The sequence below is a fragment of the Gorilla gorilla genome, chromosome 15, assembly GCF_029281585.2.
Source record: "Gorilla gorilla gorilla isolate KB3781 chromosome 15, NHGRI_mGorGor1-v2.1_pri, whole genome shotgun sequence".
Taxonomy (NCBI): domain Eukaryota; kingdom Metazoa; phylum Chordata; class Mammalia; order Primates; family Hominidae; genus Gorilla; species Gorilla gorilla.
This window is the reverse complement of record NC_073239.2, coordinates 20,961,999-20,975,416: the sequence shown is the minus strand read 5'-3', so window position 1 is coordinate 20,975,416 and position 13,418 is coordinate 20,961,999. Positions and strand designations below refer to the sequence as shown.

Sequence of the window (13,418 nt, the reverse complement as noted above, 5' to 3'; positions counted from 1 at the left end):
CGGGGTTTCACCGTGTTAGCCAGGATGGTCTCAATCTCCTGACCTCGTGATCCACCCGCCTCGGCCTTCCAAAGTGCTGGGATTACAGGTGTGAGCCACCACGCCTGGCCTATTTTATTTTTAAAAATCTATAATGGCTCACTTAAGAGGCTTTTTCCTCTTAAATGGTTTTTTTAAAGCAATAAAACTATTCCTATAATGATATTCATGACCTAAAAAGACGTTATCTAATTTTCATTCGTTTCCTATACTAGATTTCTTTCGTAGTTTCTGAAAACTTTTATGTTATAGGAAAATAGATGATTTCAGGACTACTAACATCCCTTTCATAAAGTACTACTGTGTTAGTAGTATGATAATGTATGCAAACTTCACTCTTGGAAAATACTGTACTGAATCATTTATACATTGTGTATATGGAGTTTTATCTTCGTTGAATTTTGTGTCTTCTAAACAGAAACAAATACAACTGCTTTAGTTTCTTAAACACCTCTGTGCTGTTACTAATGGTACTGATTAAGATTAGAATGCCTAATAAAACTTCCCAGGAGAGACCTAAAAATAGTCACTACATAGAGTAAATATAGGTTACATAAATATTAAAATTTCTTAGAAGCTAATTATCCAAAAAACATAAAGGCAAAAGACCTAAAACAGGTTCTCCATATACATCATTTTATTTTTAGAACTTTTGTTTGGAACTTTATTTTGGATAACTACAGAGAATTAAGAAATAAAAAATATCTTTTTCTTCTGTATATGGAAATCTTTTGGAAACACAACAGTCTGATTAATAGCTTAAAGTTTTGATAGTATTAAAATTTGTTTTACAGAACATAAAGCCTACATTTTTTTTAAACACACCCACCTTTAAGTATACAGTTATTTGAAAAATGGCAACTGCACATGGTCTTGTAACCAACATCACAAACAAAATATAAAACAGTTCCATCACCATAAAGTTTTCTTATGCCCATCTGTAGTCGATCCCCTCAACTAACACCTATCCTTCCCAAGTAAGTGGTGATTTACTTTGTCACTACAGTTCTTTCTTTTTTAGAATGTTATACACACAGAATAATAACGTATAATTATGGAGTATTTTGTATTTGACTTCTTTCATTTAGCACATTTTCAAGATTCACTTATGTTTTTGCATATATTAATATTTAATTCTTTTTTATTACTGAGTATTATTTCAGTGAATATTCAATAAATGAATATACTACAATTTATTTATCCACTCACCAACTGATGGACATTTGGTTTGTTTTCAATTTTTAACTACTGTGAATAAAGCTGCCATGATCTTTTGCGTACAACTGTCCAAGGAAAATACATACCTAAAAATGGTCACATAATAAACGTATGTTTAACTTTAAAAGTTACTGCCATATTTTCCCAGAGTGACTTGATCATTTTACATTCTTACTAGCAATGTATGCGATTCTAGTTGCTCCACACTCATTTCAACACTTTGGATTGTCAGTGTGTGGTTTTTTTTTTTTTTTTGAGACGGAGTCTTGCTCTGTTGCCCAGGCTGGAGTGCAGTGGTGTGATCTTGGCTCACTGCAAGCTCCGCCTCCCAGGTTCATGCCATTCTCCTGCCTCAGCCTCCCGAGTAGCTGGGACTATAGGCGCCCGCCACCACGCCTGGCTAATTTTTGTTTTTTGTATTTTTAGTAGAGATGGGGTTTCACCCTATTAGCCAGGATGGTCTCGATCTCCTGACCTTGTGATCTGCCCGCCTCGGCTCCCCAAAGTGCTGGGATTACAGGCGTGAGCCACCATGCCCGGCCGTCAGTGTTTTTAACTTGAACAATTTCAGTATGCGTAGTAGGGTCTCATTGTGGTTTTTATTTGCATTCCCTGGTTACTATCAATGTTAAGTATCTTTTCATTTACATTTAAGAACAACTAAACCAAGAGGTATTCATTATAAAATAAGAATTTTCTCTAGTATTCCACTTTGAGTAATTTAAATCCTATAATGACGGAACTGTAGCTCTAACCCAACTGGTTCCCATTCTCCACTAGGGCCATATTCTGCAATGGGGCTGCTAAAGTTCTTGCCATCTGGGAAAAAAGGAGGCAGGATATGAAAATAGAGAATGGATTTCTAACTTTTAGAATTCCCCTGGCTCAAATTACCTCTGTCTGGGCTGGCTGAGGAAATATGCTTGACTAATTTAGAGATGCAGAAATCACTGCGCCAGTCTTGCAAGTTCCAGCCAACCACAAGATGCAAAATCACCCCATGGATAATTAAGCTGGAGTGGATAACCACTCATCAAGGGGCAAACTGTAGCCGGAACCACAGTGAGGTTGGATTATAGAGTGGAACCCCCAAGAACTATGGGCTACTAGCTGCTCAGGCTCATTCTAATCACTTCACTAACATTGCAATAATGTGACTCTGCATTTAACATGATTGAAGACTCCACTTACCACATTATGGTTGGGTTTGACTACATGTAAAAAGTTTCCAAAAAGCACAAACTACTATCTAAACACAGAATATTAGTATATTGACAAACAGGCCTTCTATTAAGCAGTGTGCTTTATATTTTCTATAATAAATACTTTGCTAAAGAAATCATAAAAATCTAGGCTAACTCTGAATGACAAAGAGAGTCCACTACTTTTAACTTTTTTATTTATTTTAAAAATCACTCCAACTATCTCATGTACTCCATATACATATACATCTATTATGTTCCCATTAAAATTTTTTTTTAATCCTGCAGAAAATGTTCTAGTGCATATATATACAAAATATTGCGTAAAATACTACAAGTTCACAGAGTCCTCTAAAGCTTAACCCAGTGGACCTCAGGTCAAGAAACTAATGTCTTTTCTCCCCTTCATTGTTACATAAAGATGAATGAAAAAAGTAATGCTTAAATAGTAATAAGTAATACTTAAAATCTCTCAAAATTTTAATCAAATTCTTTGAAGGTTTAAAAAATACATTTAAGAAACACATTCCCATGAATAACTTTACCAGTAATAGTTGCAACTTCAGCAGAGAAAGCTTGCTGATTAAGACTGCTTGTTTCAGAATCTATATGAAGAGTAGTTAGACTAGCCACTTCCTGCTCTTCAGCACTCTGATGATGGCCAGAACCTGAATCCACATCAGCAGAGGACGTAACCCCAGTGTCGGCTCCAAAGCCAAAATCTATAGGAAGAAGAAATGTTATTATATGAGTCCCAATTACAAAGTAAAAATATTTACGAGAGCTAAATCAGCAAAATGATCAAACATAAACATTCCCCGTACATCTATTCTGTTTACATATCACTCAGACAAGTGTAAATAATCTTAATACTCTGAAGATTATAAGTAGATCGGGATAGTGTACAAGCCACGAAGGGAGGAAACATGTAATTCTCCAATGCATATCCCAGCTCTTCACAAACTTAGTTCCCAAGGTTTTGACTTCTTTTTTAAAAATTTGGTGCCCTTCACTGACTGCCAAGTGCAATATAGAATTATAGCTGAATAACTAAGTGGTAATAATATAGCACCAAATAATATTACTGATGTTACTGTAACAAGGAGCAATTATTCAAAGGAAGTTCTGGGTACTGTAGCATTGAACATAATCCAAATATTTGGTTCTCAAATATGAGTGTGTGAAACAGTGGCAACTCATAATCATGACTGTCTTTTTAGTAACAGGTCTATCCTAAATTATTTTCCTTTCTACAGTTTTGGTCTTAAAAATGTCATTTCTTTTAAGAAGGGATCACATTTTTTGTTTTTTAAATGCTCTTAATTTGGCAACATAAAGTAGCTTCAACTTAAGGTAATTCCCTAAAACTTCCTTTGAAATTTCACTGAAAATTGAAATAAAAAGAAGTGGGGCCAAGAATGATGCCTTGCACCTGTAATCCCAGCTACTCGGAAGGCTGAGGCAGGAGGACTGCTTCAGGCCAGGAGTTCAAGACTAGCCCAGACAACATAGCAAGACCAAATATCTAATTTTTTTTTTTTTCTCACGTGGGAGCCACTGCCTAAGTAGCATTGGAGAGGAAGGTGATGGCTACATAATCCGTAAGTCAGTCTTGAACAGAAGACAATCAACATAAAACATAGTATTCAAATAGAAAAGATACTTGCTGTCAAATTTTCGGCCATCATATTGGAAAGCGCTGAAAGAATCCGAATGACTATCTGAGCTGATAAGATCACTGCTCCCTGCACTGGCAGGAGAAGTCCATTCTGAGGGCACACCTGGGTCATCAATAGGGCGCATCTGGTTCTGCTTGTTTAGAATATCAGGGAGGTCTTTGGGAATTTCCAGGCTGCCTGGACTACTTCCTCTTCTTGTCATAGTCTAAACGTTCAAGAAATATTTTACCATTAAGAAAAAGCTTTTATTCTCTTTAACCATCTGAAACCTTTAATTTCCAAACCATCACAATAAATGCTGAGATTTAGAGGCTGAAGTAGGAGTGGAGAACACACTCACCAAACAATCTATGTAACTGAATGGAGCTAGAGCCTGACCTATTGTTGGTCTGCCTAAAGACCCAAATATCACATGATGCTGGGCCTGTGACTCTTAAGCCTCAGCAGGATCCATGCAGTGAATATAAATTGAAACAGCAGAAAGAGTATTTAGTGGAAAAAAAGCAGCAAATAAAAAAGACAGTGGGAGAGTGGAAAGAATGACAGCAAAGATGTCATTCAATGATTTTTATCCACTCAAGGGAAAAAAGTAAGCCTAAAAAAAAGGGGGCGGGGTATATAATGGAGTTATAGAGAAGTCAAACCCAAATGAAATATGACAATTAAAAAAAAGCAATTCCAGGTCCAGCACAGTGGCTCACTCTGGTAATCCCAGCACTTTGGGAGGCTGGGGTCGGCAGATCACCTGAGGTCAGGAGTTCGAGCCCAGTCTGGCCAACATGGTGAAACCCTGTCTCTACTAAAAATAGAAAAATTATCCAGGCATGGTGGCATGCACCTGTAATCCTAGCTACTCAGGGGGCTCAGGCAGGAGGATTGCTGGAACCCGGGAGATGGAGGCTACAGTGAGCACTGCACTGCACCCTGGGCGACAAAGCGACACTCTGTCTCAAAAGAAACTAGTTCCATATATATTTATCCTTCCCTAACAATTAAGCATTATTAGGGATAAAAGAGCTTCTGCTTTCATGTTGCCATAGTCCTAACATTCAAGATAAAGATAACTTTTAAGTCTCTTCCAAAGTCATCTAAAATGGTTAAGCAGTATTTGTGCTAGCAAAACTATGGGAGCTGGTTCACAAGCAGATCTTGAGACAAAAATAAAAATTATATATGTATTTTTATTTTAAATTATATATTAGATTATATTTATTTATTTATATAACTATGGGAGCTGGGACAGAAGACCTCCATTGCTATCTTTCCCATTGAGGGCTGGCAGCTGGCACCAGGGTAACCTACGAGCAAAGACAAAAAAAGGGGAGACTAGGAAGGTAGTTGCTTATACCTGTGTATTTGTGCACAGGTACCTGTCTGATCTTTCACCCTGGTGAAAATTATGAGGCTGTTTATGTCTTTAGATAAAAAATGTTATAAAAATGTAATTCAAAAATCTTAATTCATAAAAAGGGTTATATTTTGAGGAAAGGTTATTTTGAATAAAAATTCCCATTATATAAATTGACATATATGTACATAGGTATATATCTGTTAGTTTTTCTACCCTCCTCTATAAAACCAAATATATAAAATAAAGCTTACCGAGGCATTACCACTTCGAAGTCGTTCTGCTATAAACTCATCCATCAGATCAGGAACATTAGCACTGCTGCTGCCAATATCACTATTAAGAGGAGGCAGTTTTTGGCTCATGTCCTCTTTATTGACTAAAAATAAATAAATAACTATATATAGTGAGGAAAAACTTAACTGCATTTTCTAACTTTGAAACAAACAACAACCCAAAACAAAGTACCTTTGCCAATTATTTGTCAAACATGCATTTATGAATAATTTCCCTTCTTTCAGATTTAAGAATTAGTATATTGATATTTACTTTATTTAACTAAGCAGATGTTAGTCAATCTTCAGTGTAACTTTAAACAGCAAGAAAGCTTATAGATAAGCACTAGCTGAAGTTAGGTTAATATTGCCTATAAAGAAACTGGTATATTTATCTTTTTTCCTGACTCAATGTTTCTTTTTAGAGCCTTAACAATTTATAATTCCGTATTTCCCCCAAAGAACGTTTTCAGGGAATACATCCTTTGAATCTATGCAAAACTCAGTGGGATACAAATGCATGTGAGTGTTTATAAATACAAATTCTATGGTTTTGATATACTGCTGTTTCTATCCACTATAAAATCTAATTTTAATGCTTTAAGAATAAAAAGTTGACTTCCACAAATGTTTTTCTTACAAAAAAAATCCAAAATAGTTATTTTGATTTTTTTAACACTACATTATTATTATTTTTACCATTTACATTAACAAGAAAGTTTTAGACTTGGGAAACTAACTTATAGAAAATAATATGGTATCTATGTCACTACTATGCTATTGAAAAATTGATTTCTCTGCAATGAAAGGAAAATGAGCACTGTTTATATTCCTAATAAACTACAAAGTATTTCAGATTAAGAAAACACACTGGTCAGAAGCTCACTGTGAAATACCATTATCTTTATATTACTGGCCAGGCTTTGCTAAGCTGTCAAATACTGCCCTCAGGTGGCATTAATGGCTCAATGCAAGATGCATTATACAGCGTTGTTAATCATGCTAACAAAACCATGTTAAAACAAATAAAATCAAAACCAACCTTACTGCTGAAAGTTAATAGTCTATATACGTAAAGTTATTTTAACTTTGACTCAAGATAGAGAAAACAGTTACCATAATCTTGCTTTCTGTTATCTGTCCATAGAGGTTCCATATTTAAATCATGAGTGGCTACTGTGAAACCTTTATGCACATTTAAAATCTCAGAAAAAAACAAAGTAATTAAAGTGTTTCAAGGACATAACTTGCATTCTATATAAATGAATGCAAAACTAAAAGCCTACAGCATGTTTGGAAATGGCTTAAATGAAAAGTGATTAAATTCACTTTGAGATTTAAGAAATAATTTCCTCATCACTGATAGTTAACTATAATGTTGGTGCTGGCTGTAGGACCTTGATTTCTATTATGTTAGTTGTCAAAATAATTTCTATCAAGAAAAAATACAAAACCAAATAGATCAGCAGTAAAAATAAATGAAATCAATTAGATATATCTGGTGCCCTTTTAAACTATAGTGGGGTGGGGAAGAAAGCATAGTAACTCCTTGATAAACTTAATTTCCACACTTGTGGTATACACTCAGAAAAATACTTGATTTAGGTAGTCTTTGATAGGTTATTGAAATTTTCCTATATATCCACTTTCCTATGTTGTTGTTCAGCAGCAAAGAGGTTTAACTAAATGCCTTATAAGGGAAATTAGTAATTTAAATAAACATTCTATGCTAGGAAAAATACAGCTGGGAAAAGGCGCATGCATAACCAAACAGAGAGAAAGCAGTGACCATCCCAAAGCTTTTTGATTGCTTATAGCTTGCTTCAGTTGCATTAAGCCAAACTGGTGCTGTCTTTCTCCTTTTGCGCTCTGCACACTGTTAGTGCTCACCTGCAGCTTTCCTTCCAAAATAGCCCATTACATGACTGTACAGATCCCTCAGTGGAGCCTCTGGTGGCATTCTGTTCTGCCTCTGTGGGGAAACATTTGCCTTCGGCTTCGAAAGAGCATGTACAACAGTTTTATAAACGCCACCCAGGGAGCCCTGCTGTAGTCCTGCCTCATGACTTGATGACCTAAGAGTACTACGACTACCTAATTGACTACTTGCAATTCCTTCTTTTTGTAATATGGTGGTGGGAATCTCTGTGGATTCCTTCACTGTTTTGCTGCTTACTGATGCAGTACCAAGTGTATCTAGAGGTCTGTACACACCAGGTTTTACTAGCTCTGTAGCACTATTTGTGCTGGTATGGGTGTTGCTAGTGCTGCTATTGCTGCTACCACTACTAAAGCCACCGAGCTTCCGCAGTCTCATCTTCCATGGAGCCTCTTTGTTTTCCAGAGGATTATAAAACTGAACGGACTCAGTGGATGGCCTAAAAGTAACATGAACACTATTTCGTTTTTTAGTAGCAATTTTCATGATTTTGGCTCTATGAGTTACTGTTTCAGACAAGCTCCTTTTAGTTGGAGAAAGTTTGCTAGTACTTGTAACATGAGGCATTCTGCGGTTAACAGGTGCTTTTAGTGTTGCTTTCTTGGCACGCATAACATGTGGGACAGTGATTTTTTCATTAATTTGCACACTCTTAAGCTTTTCAACTAGTGTTACATCAACACAAGCATCTAATTCTGTGGCTGCTTGTCTGTACAGATGTTTCCTTTTTTCTTTATCACAAGGGCTATCTAAACTAGGCTCTGATGGCTGTTTATCAGTGTTTAGTTGCGTAGATTTTTCAGAAGTTTGTGTTCTAACAAAACTGTCTGACTGGTTAGGTGCGATATTACTCATGAAGACAGCTGAGTTTGGTTCTTTCTGAAACTGTAGGTTTTCAGGAGTCCCAACAAAAGAGGTGATATTTTCTGATTCAGTTTCCTGATCTGTGCATTCTAATTTATCTAAGGATAATCTTTCACCCCTATTTACTGCAATAGTCACTTCCTGAGAAGCTGGGTCTTTCCCTGTCTCATTTTTACTATGATTTTCCTGGTTTTCCTTAAAATATTCTTTCAGGGTGGAAAGAAGATCATCATCTCCTTCAAGGTCAATGTACTGGATTTGTTCAAAAGCTGAATCTGCAACTTCTACTGGACCTATTAAATGACAAAGATGGTCATATATGCTATCACCAACTTCCAGAGAAGACTCTCTACTATGAGTATCAGTGATGTGGCTTTCAGTGGATCTAGTTATTGAAGAAGCCTCTGTGGAACTCTGCAAGCTTGGTGCATGACGGGATGAACTGTCAATGACAGGAACTGCACCTTTGGCTCGTTCAACAGTGAATGGTTCCAAGATGTCAGAAGTGCTGCTACTTCGAGGCAATGGCTGCTCCTCATTCAAAGCACCAAAAACTTCATTTCCAGTTTCTTCACTTTGTGAAAAATGTCTGACTCTAGTTGAGCGGGGAAGTATTTGAGCATCATCAATATCTGTAAAAGAAAAAAAAATTATGTAGAGAAGAACTACACGAATATAAAAAATAATTATTAATTTCAATAATGCTCTAAAGCATATGCTTTAAAAAAAATCTGAGTTTTTGTAAGCTCAATGAAAAAAAATCAAAATACAAATCTGTTTTTTTAAAAAAATCATGGGCACAAGCCAATATAGCATGTAGTATCAATGAATTAGAAAACTACCAAAACACATTTTAAAATGTTAACATGCATAGAAACAGACAGTGAGGTGATGAAACATTTGGAAGTGCAGATAAAGATAGAGCTGTGCCAATAAATCAAGCAACTCAAATGCTATTAAATTTTTCCTACTTATTTAAGTTCCAAGCAGAAAAAATACATCTTAACACGGAAAGCCGATCCAAGTATCCCACTGTAGACTCTTATAGGGTCTAATAAATTCTCCAGCTTCCTTCCCAAAAAGGCAAGAGGCATCTTTTCTTCAAATTTTGCTTCTCTGTTTGATTACATATTAGAAATGAAAGTCTCTACCCTCTTCCTAAATTTTTCTTTGTCAGGAAACTGTTCTCCCAAGGTGTTTTATTTTATTATGTATTAAAATCTTATTCACTGACATCAAATAAAGTCAAAATATTTTTTAAAAAATCAATCGTATTCTTTTCTTTTTGGCAAAAACACCACTTAAATCTGCTAGGAAGAAACTTTACCTGCCTGTTATTGGCCCTTTCCATTAAACAGCCATCAAGCTCTAAAAACTATATTTCTGGCTTCTTACATCTCTTTTTAAGAATTATAGGCTGGGCGCGGTGGCTCACACCTATAATCCCAGCACTTTGGGAGGCTGAGGTGGGCAGATCACCTGAGGTCGGGAGTTCAAGACCAGCCTGACCAACATGGAGAAACCCCATCTCTATTAAAAACACAAAACTAGCCAGGCGTGGTGGTGCATGCCTGTAATTCCAGCTACTTGGGAGGCTGAGGCAGGAGAACTGCTTGAACCCATGAGGCAGAGGCTGCGGTGAGCTGAAATAACGCCACTGCACTCCAGCCTGGGCAACAAGAGCAAAACTCCGTCTCAAATAATAATAATAATAATAATAATTATTATTATTATTATAGATGGACATTCAGAGATTATCTAATTTAACTATCTCACAGATGAGAAAATTGAAGCCCAGAGAGGTTAAGTTACTTTATCAAATTTACAATAAAAAAGTTTGAGAAACAGGCTTAGTGTTGCATATCACTGCATTATTTTCACTGCCTTCTGTGTCAGGATGAAATAACCATTTAACTGTTCAGATATATACAAATTCTCAACAGGAATTGTGGAAGCAAAATACAATGTCTATGAATCCATTATGGTCTGTAAGTTACCTAGAAATAACAAAAAAAAAATTGTTTTCAGAAGTCAGCAAAATATAATGAAGAAAGGACAGAGTCAAAAAGTCAGCTGTTGCTACTTATTAGGCTTCTTGCACAAAAGTTAAATGCAACAGAACTACAACTGAACAATCAAAATGAGAAAATTTAGATCCAGAAGCAAAGCAGTGACTTGTCCAAGATTACAAAATAATTTGTTGATTCTTACTCTAGATTTTGAGACTAGTTTCCTCATTTATAAAATGGAGATAGTCAAAGTATTTTTGGGATCCATGCTACTATGGCTGAAAAAGTCTAGTCCCTCTGCAATTTCATTCATATCACCCTATTTGTATGAGGTCCAAATGGACCTACTTTATACTAAATTGAGATCAACATATGTTTGTATTACGCCAAGATTCTAGTATATTCCTAGTGATATACTAGTAGGCTCTCAACATAGGTTAAATATATAGTATCTCCTGAAGCTGAAACAATTAACTTTTTGTCCTTAAACTGAGGGGAATGTGCAACTTTAAAAAATGACATTGTTTTTCTTCCTCATGCACTCCACTTAGAAATTGTTCTAAGTGAAAAGCGAAACATTTCCTTACAAACTTCACTTTGATGCACTTATGCTCATTAAGTGTTTGTTAATACAGCAGATAACTAACTCATATCTGTGCATCTTGACAAACATAAATATTTCGGTTTTTTACATCTGCCATAAGAGATCATAAGAACTTCTGCCTCAATGACAGAGATTATATTCAGCATGCACTCTAAATTTCTTTCCACACAATATTCTAAAGAACTCAGCAAAGGATAAAGACTGTATAGCTGTTCTATAAGAATTCTTACGAATTTTATAGCTTGGAATTTATTTTACCAAAGGTCAAAATCAAGATTTCAAAACATTAAAATCATAAAAACATTATGACACTAGCAAATGACAAATGTCAGAAAAAAATAAAATATTAGTTTTAATTTTTAATTTCTTTTATAGATATTTCACAATTTTTCCATTCTAAAGAAGCCAGGAAAGATTATTATGATGTTCTGTGTTTAGGAATTCTTTCCCAAACTCAGACCTCACTCCTTGTATATTAGAAAACGTAACCATTATTTCAGCCTATGTTTTTTTTTTTCCTAAAACTTTGTTACCATATATGACTATCTAAAACTTCTGTGCAAGCTTAAGAGGGAAAGAGCTTTAAAAAAAAAAAAAATGTAACTGGTTTTTTTCTACCAATATTGTAGTACTGGAGAATTTAAATTTAAACAATGTTTTTAAAAATTCTTAAGATTTAAATATAGTTCTTTCATGGCACATAATAATACTAACTACATAAAATCAAAGAAGAAAATAACACTGACAGGAAACCAACTTTATGCTAAATTCAGATCAAGAGGGCTGAATTATGTCAATACAAATGGCACTTGAATTAAGCATAATTGACTCTAATAACCCTTACATTAGTTGAGCAAATATATACAGCTGAACTTTACTGAGAAAACGACTAAATAATAACTAAACTATATATAGTATTTTTCACATGCCAGGTATTGTTGTAAGCATCTGACATATCATTCATTTAATCCTCACAACAACCCCATGAAGTAGGTGCTATGCCTATTTTATAAATGAAGAAACTCTTTAAGTGACTTACCCAAAATTACACAGCTACAAAGTGAGGAGTTGTGGTGTAAAGTAAGGCAGAAATTAATCTTTACTCTTAATCTCTTGAATAATACATCATATATGTTTTGTACTCATGAAACAATTTATTAATTTTTAAATAAAACTTGGTAAAAATTAATTGTATTATTAAAAAACCATAAAGCCAGGCTTTAGTTATATCTCAATATAAACAAAAAAGAATTTTAAAAAAACCACAGAGCAGCATAGTGATTTATCTCTATAAAGATAAGAATGTTAGAAATAAAAATCTAACTAAAACAAATGTTAGTAAATTATACAGAAGGAACCAATAAAAAAACTTTGTATTGAATTGCTAAAAATAATGGTAGCATAAGGTTTAAATAAAAATGCCCTCAAAACAATTTAATTATGCTGCTTATATTTTAACTTAAAAAATGAAAGCTTTTAAATAAAATTTTATGTATTTTTCTCTTTCTTTTCTTTTTCTTAAGGGAAACCAACTGTGTCCTCTTACTCTCCCAGAGGAAGAGAAGAACGATCACCCATGTTCAGAGAAACTCCTCTACTAACATACCTTAGAAATTATGCTTGAAAGTATAGTCTTTTCAATTAAATGTTAATCTAAAGCATTAGAAACCATTTAATGAGTGAAACAATAAAAATGTTGTTTTCAAGAGATTTACACAAACTGCTTTTGAACATTGAGAAAATGCTTTGGTAAAATAAATTTAGAGTTTAAAAACTCTATAAAGTTACAGAAATGTCAAGTTTTATCTCTGGGTTTCCTTAATACTGTTTAGCATTAAAATGGGTCAATTATTTCTAGATTAAAAAACCGGTTTTTTCCCGGAAATATTTTGTTCAAAAAGTTTCCTGTGTTAGTTTGAAAGGAAAGCTGTACATTAAAGTATACTGTCAGCTTATAAAATGTTAAGAAAAAAGTACTCCTTTCCACTAGATTTAAGTCTCTTGAGGATTTTTATTTTGTTCATTGCAATATCTCTATTGATTGAAAGAGGACCTGTCACATAAGTATGGGCTTAATAAATACTGGTAGAAGAAAAGCTCGCCTTAAAAAAAAAAAGTAGCTGCTTATTGGTAAAAAGCAAGTTAGTTACTCACAAAAAGACTCTTCAGTTAAAATACTAACATATCACTAGAAATTTTAATAATTTCTGAAATGATTCATAGAATCAAGGGCCAAAATCC

General features: G+C 34.5%; 1 protein-coding gene across 6 annotated transcripts in view; it reads right to left on the bottom strand.

The window, feature by feature from the left end:
- Positions 1–13,418, bottom strand: part of RALGAPA1 (Ral GTPase activating protein catalytic subunit alpha 1) — a 274,207-nt gene that overhangs the window by 145,383 nt on the left and 115,406 nt on the right. For 4 of the 6 annotated variants that reach the window (XM_055361294.2, XM_055361295.2, XM_063697698.1 and 1 more), the window contains 4 exons: positions 7,652–9,196; positions 5,741–5,865; positions 4,127–4,343; positions 3,005–3,181 (listed from right to left, as the gene is read on the bottom strand). In XM_055361294.2, coding sequence (XP_055217269.1) covers positions 3,005–3,181; positions 4,127–4,343; positions 5,741–5,865; positions 7,652–9,196 — 2,064 coding nt within the window. The remainder of the gene's footprint in view (positions 1–3,004; positions 3,182–4,126; positions 4,344–5,740; positions 5,866–7,651; positions 9,197–13,418) is intronic. The other 2 variants (XM_055361296.2, XM_019010046.4) reach the window with 1 other exon arrangement.